At 51.4% G+C, this 20,124-nt stretch overlaps 1 protein-coding gene across 1 annotated transcript; it reads right to left on the bottom strand.

Annotated features, from left to right (window-relative positions):
* Nucleotides 1–16,927: 16,927 nt before the first annotated feature.
* On the bottom strand, nt 16,928–19,479 carry ELFN1 (extracellular leucine rich repeat and fibronectin type III domain containing 1; the record flags this gene model as incomplete). The annotated part of the gene is made up of 1 exon (XM_082644476.1): nt 16,928–19,479. The coding sequence occupies one exon, from the start codon at nt 19,477–19,479 to the stop codon at nt 17,032–17,034; it is 2,448 nt and encodes an 815-aa protein (XP_082500602.1). The 3' UTR covers nt 16,928–17,031.
* Between the last annotated feature and the right edge of the window lie 645 nt (nt 19,480–20,124).

The raw sequence follows: 20,124 nt of genomic DNA on the forward strand, positions 1-20,124 counted from the left end.
GATTGTATTATATTAGGAGTGGGCTAGGAGTCACGGCATCGTAGAAGCAGCATCCGCCTTGTGTGCAGCGCGGTGGCTCCCGGTTCGTTCACGCCGTCCTGGGACCGGTCCCGCTACCCTCCTCCACTGTGTGTGAACAGCGTTTGGTTCTCTGGTGACGTCACAGTTTGTCCCTTCATCTATTGATGGATGTTTGGGGTGTTTCCACTTTGGGCTGCTATGAATATTCTTGTAAACATAATGGAATCTATAAAGAAAAGAAAAGGTTGATGTATTTTGCTAAGTAAGCACTCAAAACTTAAGTGAAAATAAACCTACACGCGTGGTCATGTAACTTGGTGCAGCTTCCGGTGGGTGGGTAGGGCCGATGTTGTAGGTGCCCCACCCGGATCCCCCTGGTCCCTCCTGTCTACCTGTCTGTGTGCTGTGTCACAGCCACTGCAGGGGGTGATGCGAAATCCCACACCTGTGACCTTCTCTGGAGGATTGCCCTGGGGACCCTGGGGCTGCTGGGACTTACACTCCCCACCCCCTGCAGTGGCTTGTGGCCAGTCCCTAAGAGATTCAGGGCCCAAACTCCCTGCTCCGTGTCACGAGGCGGGACAGATCCTCCGATACCATTTATGTTTCCGGGCTCCCACGGGTCAGGCTGGGCTGCATTTTGGGTGAAACCACATCCCCATCTAACTGCCTCCACCGCCCTGCCTGCTGCCCTCAGGTTTCTCCTGGGAACATCCTTTATTACTTGCCGAGAATTCCTACTTCGGGCTCTGCTTCTAGAAACTGACCTAAAACCGTTAGTCCCAGACATGGCCCAGCAGGCTTGAAGGACGAGGTGCTGAACTTGGATCACCCACTGGGCAGATGACAAGGAGGCCTCCCTCCCTGGTTGCAGGTGGAGGGTGGTCTCCAGGACATTTCAGCCATGCAGCTACCAAGGCCTCTCTCTGCAGGGGCACAGCACGGGGCACACGGGGAGATGGGCGATGTCACTGGGTGTGGGAAGTGCAGGGGTCATCGTAATTATCTGGTCTGTGGACAGAAGCCAGAGGGCCAGCGGTGGCGAGGAGTGGGCAGTGGGCTTCGGTGCGAGAATAGAGGAGCTTCTATTTGCAGCCGCATCTAGTTTCCTAATTGCGGCCGCCGTGCGGTGCTGTTTTCCCAGCAAGTAGAAGCAGGTTTGGACACACAGTGGAGCAAGTAGCAGGCCCCCGGTCACATCTCGGGACCCACGTGGGTGATGTGTGCTTCCCCTCCCGCGACTCCGGGCTCTGTGGGTCAACAGACCCCGGTTCCCAGGGGCCAGATGCTTCCACTGGGGGACACGACAGGAGTCCCACCAAACGTAAGCTATGGCTGCTGCCCCACTTCAGAAGGACGCCTCTCAGGAGGACGGGAGCAGGTGAAGAAAGCGCACAGCACGCTGGGAAGAGGCATCAAGCATGACCAGCGTGAGGACGAAAGGCTGCCGCTCTGTGACGGAGACAGGGACGTGTCTGATGCTCAGGTGGTCTCCGGGGTGTCTCTTCACCTCTCACATCACGAAGCCCAGCTTTAATGTAAATGAGAAGATTAAGCAACATTGGCCTGATGACGTATCGTGACCAGAGACTCAGACCACTCGGTGGTGAGGGTCTGAATTACCTACCGGGTGAGCCATCTGGACCCGCGTAAGTGCTGGATGAGGCCACGGGGAATCCAGAACAGGTGGTAGACGGAGAAGAGGAGGAGGGTCCCTTACAGGCTTGGGAACACCTGCACCAGTGGGGACTGAAGTTCACCTTGAGTCAGTGTTCCAGCCGTCAGAACCCCTCAATTCCAGGAGAGGCCGTGATGAGATAGAATAACTGGAACGCGAGAGGCCAACGCGTGTGGATGGTGCGAGGGGCGGTCTGTGCCAGAGGCTGCTGGTCCCGCCCGGGTGCCGCGGGCTCGCTCTTGCCCACCTGTCGCACCGGTACCCCAGCTGCTGCCAATGCAGCCGCTGCTCGCACCCGCAGCCTTCCCTGCAGGCTCGCCCTGGGGTGAGGTGCACCGCCTCGCTTGGGGGTGCCTGGGAGGGTGCCCGTCCCTCTGGGGCAGCTGGTGACTAGTGACTGACTGACGTGAAAGCCTCACTCCTTTGCGTCAAGACAGAACAAACTCCTTGGCAGCTGTTCTCAACTAAAATTCTGGGAAAGAAGGAAGTCCAACAAAAAATGACTTGAGTGATTTCTTCCTCAAGTTTCTCAAGGATGGTTGACGGATAGTACCATTCTAGATGCCTGGGGGAGAAGATAATTCATTACATGGTGCACGTCTTAGGCTAAAGGACAGAAAGATTCACTGATTATATTAGTTTAAGAAGCAAAGCTAGGGCTTCCCTGGTGGCACAGTTGTTAAGAATCTGCCTGGCAATGCAGGGGACACGGGTTCGAGCCCTGGTCCGGGAAGATCCCACATGCGGCGGAGCAACTAAGCCCATGCACCACAACTACCTAAGCCCACGCACCTAAGCCCGAGAGCCACAGCTACTGAGCCCGCATGCCACAACTACTGAAGCCCGTGCACCTAGAGCCCATGCTCTGCAACAAGAGAAGCCACCACAATGAGAAGCCTGTGCACCTCAACGAAGAGTAGACCCCGCTAGCCACAACTAGAGAAAGCCCGCACGTGACAACAAAGACCCAACACAGCCAAATAAATTAAATAAATAAATAAATTTATTTATTTTTTAAAAAAAGAAAGAAGCAAAGCTACTGGGAGGCTGTCCTTCATGTTTGGAAGTTTAGTCCTGGGAGAGGACGAACCCCAAAGACTTTGGATTTAGGGACACCAGACACAGCTGAAGGTAAGGACATTATATTAAAAACAGATTTAAAAACACAAAACAGATTAAGTGAAAGTTCCCATAAAAAGCAGTCAGACTCCTGGCACCCTTCTCTCACTGTCTCCCAGATGTGGGCACTCAGGAGATTAGAGGGAAATGTTTTGGAGAAACTGGCCCAAGATAAAAGATTTATGTACAGGCAGTTGGTGTCTTCCAACAAAAATGTCCTGCCAGGTCATCCTCTGTGGCCTCCAAATTGGCAAGCCCTGCCTAGGCACAACAGACCCCAGTGAGTTTGTTGAGGTGTCACTCTGGAACATAAATAGCCAAGACCCACCAGCTGTAGGAGGAATTATGTAATGGCGAAAACTAAAGCAAACAGCAGAAGGACCCATTTAAAATTAAAATCATAGTTCATCTTTTCAGAAAGTTCAGAAAGATATTTTTTCAGTGCAGCTAGTTAGGCTATATCAACTGTTATGGGCAGCCTGTTTCTTTAGGTCAGCACCTATGATTGGGCTGTAAGTTTTTTGATTGGCCAGTTCCATGCTACTCTAGTCACTAAGGATTCTGAGTAGTACTGCTTTTGTATGCTAAAAAACAAAAACAAAAACGATACACACAAAAAATCGTCATCCCAAGAACCAGAACAACCACACCTCGATGAGAAAAGACAACCGACAGACAGCAACACCAAGGTGACTCAGATGTTGGAATCACCTGATGGATTTCAAAGCAGCAATCGTAAGGCATGCTTCAACAAACAGTTATGAATATGTACCCTTGAAGCAAGTGAAAAAGAAAATCTCAGCTAAGAAATAGAAGAGGTAAAAAAGAATCAAGTGGAAATTATAGAACTGAAAAATACAAGAACAAAAACTAAAATTCAGTGGACAAGCTGAAGAGTAGATTGGAGACACAGAAAAAAGAATCAGTAAACTTAAAGACATATTGTGAAATTATCCAATTTGAACAACAGAGAGAAAATAAGCTGGAAATAAATGAACAGGCTCTTAGGAATCTGTGGAACAATAACAAAAAATCTAATATTTGTGTCATCAGAGTCCCAGAAAAAGAGGAGAGAGAGTGTGGGGCAGAAAAAAAAATTTTTATTAAAATATAATTGGCACTATATTAGTTTCAGGTGTACAACATGATTCAATATATATATAGCAAAGTGACCACCACAAGTCTAGTTAACGCCCAACACCATACATAGTTACAAGCTTCTTTTTTTCTTGTGATGAGAACTTTTAAGATTACTCTCTAAGCAAATTCAAATATATAATACAGTATTATTAACTATAGTCACCATGCTGTACATTACATCTCCAGGACTTATTTATTTTATAACTGGAAGTTTGTATTTTGTACCCTCTTCACCCGTTTCCCCGATCCCTTACCAGCCTCCATCAATTTGTTCTCTGTATCTATGAGCTCATTTTTGTTTGTGTTATTTTTTAGATTCCACATATAAGAGATCATGAGGTATTTGTCTTTCTCTATCTGACTCATTTCACTTAGCATAATGACCTCAAGATCCATCCATTTTGCTGCAAATGGCAAGATTTCATTCTTTTTTAATGGCTGAATAATATTCCATTGTGTATATAATAGTCCGTTATATATATACCCACACATATATACATGTAGTCCTCGCTTTATCCATTCATCTATCAATGGACACTTAGGTTGCTTCCATGTCTTGACTACTGTAAATAATGCTTCAGTGAACATGGTGGATATATCTTTCTGAGTTTTCATTTTATTTGGATATGTATCCAGAAGTGGGATCGCTGGATCATATGGTAGTCTTATTTTCAGTTTTTTGAGGAATCTCCATACTGTTTTCCATGGTGGCTGCACCAATTTACTTTCCCACCAACAGTGACAAGGGCTCCATTTTCTCCACATCCTCACCAACACTTATCTCTTGTCTTTTTGATAACAGCCATTCTGACAGGTGTGAGGTGGTATCTTGTGGTTTTGTTTTGCATTTCCCTGACGATTAGTAATGTAAACACCTTTTCATGTATCTGTTGGACATCTGTGTCTTATTTGGGAAAAAATATCTATTCACATCCCCTGCCCATTTTGAAATCAGTTGTTTGTTTTTTTGGGTTTTTTTTTTTTGTTACTGAGTTGTATGAGTCCTTTATTTATTTTGGATATTACCTGCTTATCGGATATATGATTTCACTATTTTCTCCCATTTGGTAGGTTGCCTTTTCATTTTGTTGATGATTTCCTTAGCTGTGCAGAAGCTTTTAAGCTTGATGTAGTCATACTTGTTTATTTTTGCTTTTATTGCCTTTGCTTATGGTGTCAAATACAAAAAATCTTCATCAAGACCTATGTCAAGAAACTTAACACATTTTCTTCTAGGAGTTTTATGGCTTCAGGTCTTACATTCAAGTCTTTAATCCAGTTTGAGTTGGCTTTTGTGTATGGTGTAAGATCGTGGTTCAGTTTCTTTTTCTTTTCTTTTTTTCTTTTTTCTTTTTTTTTTGGCATGAGGTGACCCAGTTTTTCCAGTGCCATTTATTGAGGAGACTGTCCTTTCCCCATTGTATATTCTTGGCTCCTTTGTCATAAATTGACCATATATGTGTGGGTTTATTTCCTGGCTCTCTATTCTGTTCTATTGATCTAGGTATCTGTTTTCATGTCAGTACCATGATGTTTTGATTAATACAGCTTTGTATATAGTTTGAAATCAGGAAATCTGATGCCTACAGCTCTGCTCTTGTTATTCAAGATTGCTTTGGCTATTTGGGGTTCTACTATGGTTCCATAAAATGTCTGATCTTTTTGTTCTATTTCTGTGAAACATACCATTGAAATTTTGATAGGGGCTGCATGGAACCTGCAGAGCACTTTGTGTAGTGCGGACATTTTAACAATGTTAATTCTTCCAATCCATGAGCATGGAATAGTTTTCTGTTTATTTGTCCTGAATTTATTTTACCAGTGTCTTAAAGCTTTCAGTATACAGGTCTTTCACCCCCTTGGTTAAGTTTATTCCTGGGTATTCTTTTTTTTTTTTTTTTTTTTTGTGGTAGGCGGGCGTCTCACTGTTGTGGCCTCTCCCGTTGCGGAGCACAGGCTCCAGACGCGCAGGCTCAGCGGCCATGGCTCACAGGCCCAGCCGCTCCGCGGCATGTGGGATCTTCCCGGACCGGGGCACGAACCCGTGTCCCCTGCATCAGCAGGCGGACTCTCAACCACTGCGCCACCAGGGAAGCCCCTGGGTATTCTTTTTGATGCAATTGTAAATGGAATTGGTTTCCATTATTAGTGTATACAAACACAACAGATTTCTGTATCTTGCAACTTTACCTAATTTGTGTAGTAGATCTAAGAGTTTTTCTCGGAGTCTTTAGGGTTTTGTACATATAATATGTCATCTGCAAATAGTGACAGTTTTACTTCTTCCTTACAAATTGTATGCCTTTTATTTCTTTCTCTTGCCTAATTGCTCTGTCTAGGACTTCTAATGCTATGTTGAATAAAAGTAGCAGGAGTGGGCATCCTTGTCTTCTTCCTGATCTCAGAGGAGAGCTTTCAGCTTCTCAACATTGAGTATGATGTTAGCTGTGGGCTTGTCATATATGGCCTTTATTATGTGGGGGTCGGTTCCCTCTATACCCACTTTGTTGAGAGTTTTGATCATAAATTGATATTGAATTTTGTCAGATGTGTTTTCTGCATCTATTGAGATGATCGTATGAATTTTATTTTTTATTTTGGTAATGTGATGTATTATGCTGATTGATTTGCAAATGTTGAACCATCCTTGCATCCCTGGAATAAATCCCACTTTATCGTAGTATATGATCCTTTTAATGCATTGTTGAATTCAGCTTGCTAATATTTTGTTGAGGATTTTTGCACCTATTTCATCAGAAATATTGGCCTGTAGTTTTCTTGTGGCATTCTTGTCTGGTTTTGTTATCAGAGTAATGCTGGTCTTATAAATGAGTTTGGAAGTGTTTCCTCCTCTTCAATTTTCTGAAAGAGTTTGAGAAGGATCGATATTAAATCTTTTTGAATGTTTGGTAAAATTCACCAATAAAGTCATCTGGTGCTGGATTTTTGTTTGTTGGGAGGTTTTTGATTACTGATCCAATCTCTAGTAGTAATTAGTTTGTTCAGATTTTCTATTTCTTCATGATTCAGTCTTGGTAGGGTATATGTTTCTAGGAATTTATCCATTTCTTTTAGGTTGTCCAACTTGTTGGAGTATTATTGTTCATAGTAGTCTTTTATGATCCTTTGAATTTCTGTGATATCACTTGTAACATCTCTTTTTAATTTTTGATTTTATTTATTTGAGTCCTCTCTTTTTCTTGGTGAGTCTAGCTAATGGTTGGCCAATTTTGTATATCTTTTTAAAAATCCAGCTTTTAGTTTCATTAATCTTTTCTATTGTCTTTTTTGTCTCTGCTTTATTTATTTCTGCTCTGATCTTTGTTATTTCCTTCTACTACTAACTTTGGGCTTTGTTATTCTTTTCTAGTTCTTTGAGGTGTAAACTTAGGTGGTATATTTGAGATTTTTCTTGTTTCTTGATGTAAGCATTTATCACTATGACCTTCCTTCTTAGAACTGCTTTTGCTATATCCCATAAGTTTTGGTATGTTGTATTTCCATTTCCATTTGTCTCAAGGTATTTAAATTTTTTCTTTTTATTTCTTCTTTGACTCATTTGTTGTTTAACCTCCACATATTTGTGAGTTTTACAGTTTTCTTCTTGTAACCGATCTCTCAGTTTTATATCACTGTGGTAGGAAAATATACTTGATCTGATTTCAATTTATTGTCTTAACTTTATTAAGACTTGTTTTGTGGCTTAGCATATGGTCTATCCAGGAAAATGTTCCATGCATACTTGAGGAGACTGTATATTCTATTGCTTTTGGATGGAATTTTCTGTATACGTATAAGTCCATCTGGTCTAACGTGTTATTTAAGGCCAGTGTTTCTTTATTGATTTTCTGTCTGGATGATCTCTCCCTGGGTGGAAGTGAATTGTTAACATTCTGTACTATTCTTGTTGTCTATTTCTCCCTTTAGATTTGTTAATATTTGCTTTATATATTTAGGTGCTCCTATAGTGGGTGCATAAATATTTACAAATAAATTATCTTGTTGAAGTGACCCCTTTATCATCATGTAATAATCTTTTTTTGTCTCTCATATACAACCTTTGTCTTAAAGTTTATTTTGCCTAACTATCCCAGATATCTTTTGGTTTCCATTTGCATAGAGTATCATTTTCCACCCCCTTCACTTTCAGTCGGTGTGTATACTTACATCTGAAGTGAGTATCTTGCAGGCAGCATACAGATGTGTCTTATTTTTCTATCCATTCAGCCACTCTGGTTTTTGATTGGTCATTTACATTTAAAGCAATTATTGATAGGTATGTACTTATATCATTTTTGTTCATTGTTTTCTGGCTGCTTTCTAGTTACTCTGTTCCTTTCTTCTTCTCTTGCTCTCTTGTGTATCTACCATAGGTTTTTGCTTGTGGTTACCATGGGACTTACATAAAACAACTTATAACGGTCTATTTTAAGTTGATAACAACTTAAGTTTGAATGCATTCTGAAGGTCTGCATTTTTACTTCCCCTCACCACCATGCTTTATATTTTTGATGTCACAATTTACATCTTTTAATCTTGTGTATCCTTTAACAAATTATTGTGGTTATAGTTATTTTTACTCCTTTTGTATTTTAGCCTTCATACTCGCTTTAGAAGTGATTAACCCACCTCATTTACAACATTAGATTATTCTGAATTTTACTGTATATTTACCTTTACCAGTGAGATTTGTGCTTTCATATGTTTCCTGTTACTAATTACTGCCCTTTTGTTTCTGCTTAAAGACATCCTTTTAACATTCCTCTTAAGACTGGTCTAGTGGTGGTGATCTTTTTTAGCTTTTTTCTCTATCTCTTCTTCAATTTTGAATGACAACTTTTCCAGGTAGAGTATTCTTAGTTGGAGAGTTTTTTCTTTCAGTACTTTGAATATATCATGCACTCCCTTCTGGCCTGCAAAGTTTCTGTCAAGAAATCTGCTTATGGGCTTATGACTATCAGCATAACAAGTTGTTTTTCTCTTGCTGTTTTTAAGATTCTCTTTGTCTTTAACTTTTGACATTTTAATTATAATGTGTCTTGGTGTGGGTCTCTTTGGGCTCATCTTATTTGGAACTTTTTGGGATTCCTGGATCTGGATGTCTGTTTCCTTCCCCAGGTTAGGAAATTTATAGCCATTATTTCTTCAAATAAGTTTCCTGCCTCTTTCTCTCCCTTCTCCTTCTGGGACCCCGGTAGTTGAATGTTGGTCTGCTTGATGTCCCGTTAGTCCCTTAAGCTATCTTTACTCTTCTTTATTCTTTTTTTCTTTTTGCTGCTGTGATTGGGTGAGTTTCACTGCTCTGTCGAGTTCACTGATCCTTTCTTCTGCTTCATCTAGTCTTCTGTTGAGCTCCTGTACTGTATTTTTCAGTTCAATTATTGTATTCTTCAGTTCTGTGACTTCTCTTTGGTACTTTCTTATATTTCCTATCTCTTTGTTGAAGTTCTCACCTTGATCATCCATTCTTCTCCTGAGTTTGATGAGCATCTTTATAACCGTTATTTTGAACTCTTTTTAGGTAAATCACTTATCTCTGTTTCATTAAGGTCTTTTTCTGGGTTTTATCTTGTTCTTTCATCTGGAACATATTTTTCTGTTTCTTCATATAACTTGACTCTTTGTGTTGATTTCCATGCATTAGCTACAGACTGGGAGAAAACGTTTGCCAACCACATATCTGATAAAGGTCTTGTACCTAGAAAATGTAAAGCTCTCAAAACTCAACAGTAAAAACAAAACATTCAGAACATAGGTAAAAGATGAGGACATATCAAAGAAGAGACACTGATGGCAAGTCAGCACACAAAAAAGATGTTCAACAACATCAGACGTTAGGGAAATATAAATTAAAACCATACTGAGGTGTCGATACACATCATTCCAACAACCAAAATAAAAACTAGCAATAACGCCAAACGTCACTGAGGGTGTGGAGAAATTACATCTCGCATCCATTGCTGGAGGGAATGTGAAAAGGTGCAGTCGCTCTGAAAAAACAGTTGAGTGGTTCCTTAAAATACTTAACACGCGCTTATCATACAGCCCAGCAATTGTACTCCTGAGCATTTATCCCAGAGAAATGAGAGCCTGAGTTCACACCAAAACCTGTATGAGGATTTTCATAGTAGCTTGATTTGTAATAGCCCCAAACCAGAAACAGCCCAGATGTCCTTCAACAAGTGAGTGGCAAACAAACTCTGGTGCATCATCTATACACTGGAATACACCCAACAATGCAAAGAAACAAACAGTTGACACAGTAGCAACTTGGTCGGATCTCAAGGAAATTATTCTGAGTGAACAAAGCCAATATCAAAAGGTTACACAGTATATTATTTCATTTATACAGTAGTCTCAAAAGGACAGGGCTGGAGAACAATTAGTGGTGCCAGGGGACAGGGATGGTGTTGGGTGTGGGGTGACTTACAGGGCAGCGCAAGAGTGGTCTTTGTAGTGGCGGGTCAGCTCTGTACCTTGGTTGTGGTGGTGGTTACCCGACTCTATACACACGGGGTAAACCTGCGAAGACCTCACACGTCCATAACTGAGTGCATGTGAACGCTGGTGGAAACCCAGTGAGATCTGTAGTGTAGTTACCATACGTGTACCAACAGACAGAGCAGCTTCCTGGTGTTGACGCTGTGCCACAGGTGTGTGAGAAGTCGCCAGTGGAAGAGGGTGGGTGGCTCTACGCACTGGTTTGGTTCGGTTTGTTGTGTTTTGTTTTGTGACCCCCTGTGACTCTATAATTATTTCAAATTAAACAAAACCCAAAAAATCTCCCAGAAAGTAGAACCAAAAGGCAACGCAGTGGATTGAGAAAAGATGCCAAGGTTGCAGTGGTCAAAGGAGGAAACCCCTCAAGGTCCCCCATGACCCCCAGCACCTGCATCACTTCCATATACTGTCCTCTCTCCCTCACAGTGGACGGACTGTCCATGGTGCTAGCCAGGACCATCCCTTCCGTTAAGCAGTAAACCTCACCCATTTTTTAAATATACTTAAACATTTTTTAATTGAATTATAGTTGATTTACATTGTTGTGTTAATTTCTGCTGTATAGCAAAGTGAGTCAGCTATACATATATATATTCTTTTTCATATTCTTTTCCATTGTAGTTTATCCCAGGATACTGACTATAGTTCCCTGTGCTCTACAGTAGGACCTTGTTTATTCATTCTATATATAATAGTTTGCATCCGCTAACCTGAAACTCCCACTCCATCTCTCCCCCACCTCCCTTCCCCCTTGGCAACCACAAGTACTTGCTTAGTATGATAATCTCTAGGTCCATCCATGTTGCTGCAAAAGGCAGTATTTCATTCTTTTTAATAGCTGAGGAATATTCCATTGTATATATGTACCTCATCTTTATCCATTCATCTGTCAGTAGACATTTAGGTTGTTTCTGTGTCTTGGCTATTGTGAATAGTGCTGCTATGAACATAGGGGTGCGTGTATCTTTTTGAATTAGAGTTTTGTCTGGATATATGCCCAGGAGTGGGATTGCTGGATCACACGGTAGCTCTATTTTTAGTTTTCTGAGGAACCTCCATATTGTTCTCCATAGTGGCTGCAGATTTACATTCCCACCCACAGTGTAGGAGGGTTCCCTGTTCTCCACACCCTCCTCACCGTGTATTATTTATGGACTTTTTAACGACGGCCGTTCTGACCCGTGAACCTCACCCCTTCTTATTCGGACATGTTCTAGTCACCTCCTGTCTCCAGTGCATCATCAGTGCCTTCTTCCCTGCTGGATCCTACAGACAAACTGTCATGTCTCCCATCTCTTTGCACCGTACCTGCCACCCCTCCATCGCATAGAGGCTCCACAGTAAGATCTGCTGTTACAGAAAGGAGGGAGATGCTTCTTTGCACACCTGGTTATTGCATATAAATTTCCAGCCTGCTGCACTTATATAGAGAGAGGCCTGGAAGTACAGATACCGTGATTATCTTGGGGTGGAGATCGAGTGACCTCTCTTTTCTTCTTTATGTTTAGCTGTTTTCTAAAGTTTATGTCGTAAAAGTGTTGCTTTTGAGATAAGGGAAAGTTACTATTCTATAAAACTCCATCAGTGCCCCCACGACCCACCGCCCAACTCTAATTCCTTTACGCTCGCAAGGCGGGCGCCCGAGCCTGACTCAACGGACCCCCTGGGCCTGCAGTCCCGCCACAGCCCCAGCTCTGACCGCCAGGGGCCCCTACCTGCCCCTCGGGCGGGGGCTAGGGTGGGCGGCCTTGGTCCCTGCGGGTCCCTCGGGAAGGAAGCCCCTGGCCTGCTCCCCCGTCACCCAACTTGCCAACTCCTACTTGCCCGTCAAGGTCTTGAGCGCTGGCCTCCCCAGGAGATTCCTGCTCCGTGAGGGATGTCACAGCCCTGCCCCTGCTCCCCGGCGCTTGGTCAGCGCGCGGTGGATTATCAGGGCAGTGGCTGCGTCTTCCAGCAGCCCTCTGGCCGGGCCTCCCCCATTGGCCCCTCCATGCTTTTCCTGCCCCCTTTTCACCCCCTCTCTCCCTTTGTTCTGACATGTATGGACTTCATCACCGGCCTCTCTGCCTCCTGGTTTCCTGGCCATTCAGCCCAGGGGGAACCCCTCAGGAGACAGCAGGGGGGACACAGTTGGGCCCGCGTCCCCAGCTCCCTCTGTGGGGTCACCTCGGGCTGGCGGCCCCCCACTGGAGGCCCCTCCTCGGGGCCCTGGCGGGCTCTCTGCACAACTGCTCCTCCCAGCATCTCCCCTCGTCCCAGGGGGCCGAGATGCGCTGCCAGCTGGGCTGTTGCTGACCCCCGGGGTCCCCTACACCCCCTCTCTGGAAATGGTCCTTTTAGGCAAACCCCCTCGAATTACTCTGTTTGGGGCGTCACTTCTTTCCTGTTGGGACTGTGACTCTCAGAGCGGGGGACAGGCTTGTTGGTCTTCAGCACGTCTGGTACGCAGTAGGTGCTCTGGAACTGTATGTCGGATGAATGCACACATGAAACCTCAGGGCCATCGTCTTGGGTTTTCTGCTCTTTGTGCTCTGTGGTCCCCTCTAGAGGGAGGACGTGTGAGGCTCGGCCACGCATTTGGCCTCTGTTCTCAGATGGTCCTGATTCTTCTCCCCACCCTGTGTCCCCGCCCTCTGCCCCTGTGGATGGAGTGACCTGTCTACACCTTGACTTTGAGCTCAGCCATGTGACTTACTCTGACCGTGGGGGGCTCGCTCTCTCGGCCATCACCTGGGCCGGTGTGTGGGGGATGAGGGCTTCAGTCCTCCCAGCACCCCCCAGATACACGGACAGGCTGACCAAGATCAGCAGAACTGCCCGTCATGTGAGCAATAACGTGTGTATGGTGGTTGGTTGTTACACGGCATTGTCGGACCGACAGAGGTGACAGATACAACCCCACGTGCCATTCAGGGACCCAGTGCAGTACAGGGGGGCAGGTGCAGCATCTCCACCGAGATGCAGAGAGGTCGGCGGCCTTCTGGGGTCGTGCGGTCACAAGTGGCAGAGCCTGCTTTGAGCCCATGCTTTCGGCTTCCAAATGCCACATCTCACAGACCTACAAGAGCTGCCCGTGGGGAAGCCGGGCCCTGGTCCCAGCCCAGGGCATGACGCGCTCTGGCAGACCTTCATTCTGGGCCCTGAGTTCACTTCTGAGCGCACAAGGCCGCTGACCTCTTTCCACTTGGTAGCGTCCGCCTGCCTTCCTCACCGTGGCTTCCTTTTTCCAGACCAAACATTACCCCCTCTAGGAAGCCCTCCAGGCAGGAGTTCCCATCCTTCCCGGGCCTCCTGGGCCCTGCGCCTCCCAGAGCTGGGTCACCTGCCTCTGCTTCCAGTGCCCTTCTGGCCTGTGAGCCTCTCCAGGGTGAGGGCAGTGCCGACCCCTCCCTGCGCTTCAGTAGGGCTTAGCACAGAGCCCTGCACACAGTAGGGGGTCAGAGTCCTGCACACAGTAGGCGATCAGAGCCCTGCACACAGTAGGGGATGAGCCCTGCACACAGTAGGGGATCAGAGCCCTGCGCACAGTAGGGGATCAGAGCCCTGCGCACAGTAGGCGGTCAGAGCCCTGCACACAGTAGGGGGTCAGAGCCCTGCACACAGTAGGGATCAGAGCCCTGCACACAGTAGGGGATCAGAGCCCTGCGCACAGTAGGGATCAGAGCCCGCCCTGCACACAGTAGGGGATGAGCCCTGCACACAGTAGGGGATCAGAGCCCTGCGCACAGTTGGGATCAGAGCCCTGCACACAGTAGGGGGATGAGCCCTGCGCACAGTTGGGATCAGAGCCCTGCACACAGTAGGGGGATGAGCCCTGCACACAGTAGGCGATCAGAGCCCTGCGCACAGTAGGGGGTCAGAGCCCTGTGCACAGTAGGGATCATAAGCGAGCACGTCCTGTGCGTCTACTCTTGCCAGCTCCACTTTGGGCCACCCTCAAGCAAGGACATGGTGACATACAGGTCTGTGCCCTGGGACCGGCCCAGTGTCCAGCAGTGGGAGCCACGTCTGTCCAGCCCGGGGTGTCCCTGGGAGGCTCTGAGCTTCTGGAACTGCTGCTCTTGGCTGCTCAGGGCCTCCAGCCTCACCCTCTTCCTCCGCGTCCCTCTCCAGGTCCCCTGGGACCACCGCTCGGGGCAGGGCTGTCAGTGGTGACGTGTCCCTCCCCTGTGCCTGGCCAGCTGGCACCTCCGTCCTGTGGCCGTCGTTCTCTGGTTCCCTATAAATAGTCAGTGCTATCTCCTCAGTGACAGGGGACAGCAGCTGAGGCCTGACCCCGCTTTTGTCCCATGGCCAGGACTGTCACCACTTACTGCGTGACCTTGGGCAAGGCAGGCCTCTCTCTGGGCCTCCACCCAGCCTCCAGCCCCGGGGCCTGCCTCCTCTGCCTGCCCGCGCTGCCCTGGGCACGGCCTCGTGGTCTCCAGCCCCCTCACATGTAACGGTGCCCCTGCACTGTCACCCCCATGGCCGGAGCTGGGGGAGCCTGGGGCCTGTCAGGTCGGGGGGCAGCGTCCTCAGAAGTGGCCCACTCTGGAGGGGCTCAGTCGAGGGGGGCCGTGCGGAGGCCCCACATGCAGGACCTTGACGGGGTCACCTGGGTGCAGAGGCCAGGACGGCGGCCAGCCCGCAAGAGACAGACCCGCCGTGTCCCGGCACCGGGTGGTCGCTGGCAAGCCACCAGCTCTAAAGGTGCCTGAAGTGAAATCGCCACGGAGGACAGGGGGCAGCAGTGTGTCACCGGGGGTGCGCGAGGAGGGCTGCTGAGCCGCGCTGCTTCCAGCCCCGACCCATCCTTCCCTCTCTGCCCCCACGCCTGGAACCCGCTTCCACCCTCTGCTCCTGGCCTGGCCGCCCTCCGGCGCCCATCGCTTCCGGGCTCAGTCCCAGCTCCCGCTCTTGCCTGACCGGGTGTTTGTCAGAGACTTAGACTGGGCGTGGGCTTGCCCTGGACGGGGGCGGGCCGGGGGGCTAGGAAGGAGGGGAGAGCCCCTGCCCCTGCGAGGAAGAGAGCTCGGATGGAAGATCTGACGCGTCCGGCGGGAGGGTCAGTGGCGGGGAGGGGTCAGGGCGGGTCACCTGTTCCCTGCAGGGCCCACCTTGGAGAAGGTGCTTCTGCAAGACGCAGGACTGGGGTGGGTGCAGGCCCCCCATTGTGCTGACAGGTGGCCACAAAGCCCAGAAATGGCTTCTCACCCTGAAAGCCTTGCTCCTGAGGGGGGGCACCTGTGGCAGCGCTGCTCTGGATGTAGCCACGGAGGGGGACTCGCCGGAGCTCGGCGCTGGGGTCCGGGCTTCTAGGGAGATTCTGGACAGCCTGGTGCTGTTCATACCTGCGCTCAAACCCCTCCCTCCGAATTCGGGGCCCCACCAGGGTGGGAGGGGGATGGGTGCGAGGCCTGCGGAGGGCCTACAGCGTCGGGATCTCAGGGCACTTTCCCCGTGGGGGGGGCTCCAGCCACGGGAGGGGCCCCTCCAACCTGCTCGAGCTCGCCCCACTCACACGCAAACCCCACCAGCCATACACACCCGTCAGCTTCCCGGGTGTGTGCACAGACACCAGTCACACGCAACGTCGGACACACTCACCCCCATGCCCACCTCCCTCCCCTGCCCCTTCCACACCGCCCCTCAGCGCCGCTGGAGTTCCCCACCCAGGGCTGGCTGCTGTCATTGAGCTCCTGGGGACCCGCCTGTGACCCCAGCGCCACCCCAAACCAGACATCTAAAACCCCCAAATCTTTCCCTAAATCCCACAGTAAAAACCCACTACAAACAAGTATTGGGATTTTTTTCCTTTGCAGAATTTTTTTTTTAGTAGACAGACAGAGTCTTTTTTTTCTCTCTCGTTTTACAGCAAACATTGCAAATATAGAAATAGTTTTCTGTACACCAGGACGACCGGAGCGCGCAGCCCCCGGCCACCCGCGAGCCCTCCCCCGGCACAGCGAGCCCCGCGGGGCTCCGGGACCTTCCCGGAGGCTGCTCGGCCGCCTGCCTCTGCTCTGCCCCTCGCTGGTGGCCTCCGGAGGTGGCAATGAAGAGACGGACTAAACAGTCCACAGAAAACCACGGACGGAGATCATGCGAGGAGCCAGGTGGCCACGCCAGCCACGCCCCTAGTGGCTGTGGTCTAGTGTTTTATGTCTTTTTAAGAGAACTTTAAATATATTTTTTTAAAAAAGGAAGAAAATAATGAGAGAGGGAAAGAAAGAGAAGGATCAAAAGAGAAAATGAAAAAAATCCCCCCCACCCCCCATCCCTAAGACACAGTTTTCCGAAGTCCCTTGTGTGTGTGTGTGTGTGTGTGTGTGTGTGTGTACGGGCCCGCTCACACCGGTGAGAATGACTCAGGGCAGGTGCACGCGCTCGGCCACGGTTCACCTCCCGTTCTTACTGTCAGTGCCCCTCCCCGCTTCCTCTGCAAAGCCCAGGGCTTTAACAGCTGCTAGTGTGTGTCTATGTGTGTGTGTGTCCCATGGGTCTCTGGGTTACAAATAGCTGCAGTGGCTCTTGTGTCCTTTTTGGTCCAGTGGGCATCACGAGTTTCAGGGCGGGCGCCTGGCGGGGGCTCAGGACTTGTGCTGTGCGGACACGCCCTTCCAGTAGTCCAGGATGTCGTGCAGGTCCTCATCTTTGGCGAACTGAACCTTCTTGCGCAGGGCGTGGCCGGCCGCCATGAACTCCCCAGTGTCCTTGTGCCGCCGGCGGCTCAGTCTGAAGCGCCCCCAGATGCTCTGGGAGGCCCTGCAGGTGTATTCGGGGCTGGAGGAGTAGCTCAGGTTATGGTACTGCGGGGACAGCTGCGAGTAGGCCAGGTCGCGGGGCCGCGGCCGGGTCAGCGGCTCCAGGATGGACGCCTTGCGGCCGCCGGGGCCCTCATGGGGCAGGGGCGGCTCGGCGGGGTGGGAGCCGGGGTACGAGTGCCGGTGCTCGCCGTACGGGCGGCTCTTCTCAGCCTCGGCCCGCAGCACGGCAGCCGCGGGTGTCACAGTGAGGATGGCGTCGGCCGCGGGCGGGCTCTTCTCGATGTACTTGGCCTCCGCGGCCGCGGCCTTGTGCACCCCGGCGGCCTCAGCACGGTAGGGCCGCGGGCTGCGCACGGAGCCACTGGACGAGGTGCTGGCGCGCGGGGCCCCGGGGGCGGCCTCCGCGCTGTGATGCCGCTGCAGGCCGTGGCTGAAGGCGTCCTTGTAGGCGGGCGCCAGGAAGCCGTGCTTGCCGGCCAGCGGCTCGGACAGCAGCACCAGCTGTGGCTCAGCCGCGGACACGGCCCCCGACTTGCCGCCCTGGAAGGAGGTGGACTCGGACTTGAGGGCGTCGATGCAGTTGTTGATGATCTGGTTGACCTTGTCCACCTCCTTGGCGATGGTGGAGATCTCGGCCACTGAGCTCCGGCTGTCAGGGCCCGGCCCCCCGTCCCTGCGCTCTGCCTGACCCCCTGAACGCACCTCCAGGTAGCTGCCCTTGCTGGCCTTGGGCGTCTCGCTGCCCTCCGCCAGCTTGTACTGCTCCACCTCGCCGGCGGCCGCCGGCAGGTACGGGATGCGGGTCACGGGCTCGGGGCCCAGCAGCGGGCCCTGGGACAGCGGGGCCAGGCCGGGCGCCTCCATCTCGGGCCCGTACTTGAGCTCGATGATGGTCTTCTGGAGGCTGCCGGCCGCGGCTGCCGAGGCGGCCTTCTTGTGCTCCTCCTCCTGGCGCCTCCGCCTCCGCAGGCAGTAGTAGACGGCGCCGAGCACCAGCACCATGCCGAAGAGGCAGCCCAGGATGGTCATGATGTAGCGGGTGGCCGTGGAGGAGCTGGGCATGGGGCCCGGCGGGCTGGGCGGCTTGGGCAGGCAGATGGTGAGGCAGGTGTGGTTGTGATGCAGCCCCGAGCTGGTGGAGACCACGCAGTAGGTGTAGTTGGTGAGCGCGTAGAGGTTGGTCAGGCGGATCTCCTCCTGGGCCCGGGTCAGCCTGGACACGGTGGACGACTTGCTGTTGTTGAAGTGCTCCAGCGTGTACATGCGGTTGAACGGGCTGGGCAGCTGGACCGTGATGGTGGCCGAGTTCTGCGTCAGCTGCTTGACCTTGATGAGCGGGCGGGCCTCGGCCTGCGGGGCCAGCGTGGGCAGGGCCACCAGCGGCGTTGTGCCGTCGCCGGAGAAGCACTCATCCTCGGTGCAGGGGGCCTCGCTGGGCTCCGCGGGCGGCGCGGGGGGCGGTGGCGGCGAGCGGCCGGGCGCTGGGCGGGTCTCGGCCGCGTAGGAGCTGTCGGTGCACACGGACTGCAGCTTGCTGAGGATGCTGCGCTGGCCGTGGCGGCCCTGGCCCAGGAGGGAGTAGCCGGAGTAGAGTGGCGGCGACTCGCACTGCACACGGTCGTAGGTCTGCGTGGCGTTGGTGAAGGCCGCCAGCCAGCGCAGGAAGCCCAGCAGCTCGCAGGAACAGTAGAAGGGGTTGCTGTACAGCTCGCACACGGACAGCTTGGCCAGGCCCGCGAAGGTGGCGCTGTGCAGCCGCTGGATGCGGTTCATGGACAGGTCGAGGTTGACGATGTTGGGGCACTCCCAGAAGGCGCCGGGCGCCACCACCTCGATAAGGTTGGCCTGCAGGTACAGGTACTCCAGCTTGCTCAGGCCGCGCAGCACGCCCTCCGTCAGGTTGCGCAGCCGGTTGTAGCCCAGCTGCAGCACCTGCAGGTTGAACTGGCCCGAGAAGGCGCCGTCCTCGATGTAGCCGATCTCGTTTTTGGTGAGGTTGAGGTACGTGAGGTTGCCGAAGCGGCTCAGCGCGGCGTACTGCACGCTGCGGATGCGGTTCTCGTTCAGCCGCAGGTCCACGACGGTGCTGTTGATCTGCTGCGGGATGGCCTCGTAGGGCGGCTGGTTCTGGCTGCAGATGGCCAGCCACACGAAGCCCTTGTCGCCCTCGATCAGCCAGCAGTCGCCGCGCACCAGCCCACCCGCGAGCAGCAGGGCGGCCGCCGCCACGCACGCCCAGGCCCACGGCGCACCCGGCCGGCACCCGGCCATCGGGACCAGCCCTGCGGGAGCACCCGCTCAGCCTGCCCGGGGGCACGGGGTGGCGGGCTGGGCGGCAGCCCCCGGGGGGAGGGAGGGGCGGGAGAGGAGGGCGCCCGCACTCTCAGGGGCGTACCGGGCCGAGCCGCATGGCCGGGCGGCCCGAGTGCTGGGGGTGGGGAGCGCCTCCCTCACGGCCAGCCGCCTCTCGCCGTCCGCCAGCGTCCTGCCAGAACTGGAGCCTCCTTCCCCATCGGCCCGGGCGTCCTCCAGCTCCAGCCGGTCCTGCTGCAAGACAAGAGGGGAGAGGGTGGTCAGGAGGCGGCCGGGCATGCCTGCGGGTGCGGCGGTCGTGTGGCCCTGGGCCCGGCCCCGCCGAGCTGCCCCGTGTGACACGGAGGTGCATCGTGCAGTGAGGGAGGAAACGCAAGGGGGCTTCGGTGCCGGATGCGGGCTGACCTGTGACCTGAAGCGGGAAGCGTGGGGTGAGCCCGAGCCCCACTGCCGCCACCTCACCAGTGACCCCATTTGTCAGATGAGCAAACCGAGGCCCAGGAACAAGACTAAAGGTGCTTGGCTGACCAGCCATGGTGGGGGAGGGGCCGTGTGACAGATGCTCTGCGCTGCCCCCTGAAGACCTGGGGGTGGCAGTGCGGC

Source organism: Mesoplodon mirus, assembly GCF_964341445.2.
Source record: "Mesoplodon mirus genome assembly, chromosome: 15".
Lineage (NCBI taxonomy): Eukaryota > Metazoa > Chordata > Mammalia > Artiodactyla > Ziphiidae > Mesoplodon > Mesoplodon mirus.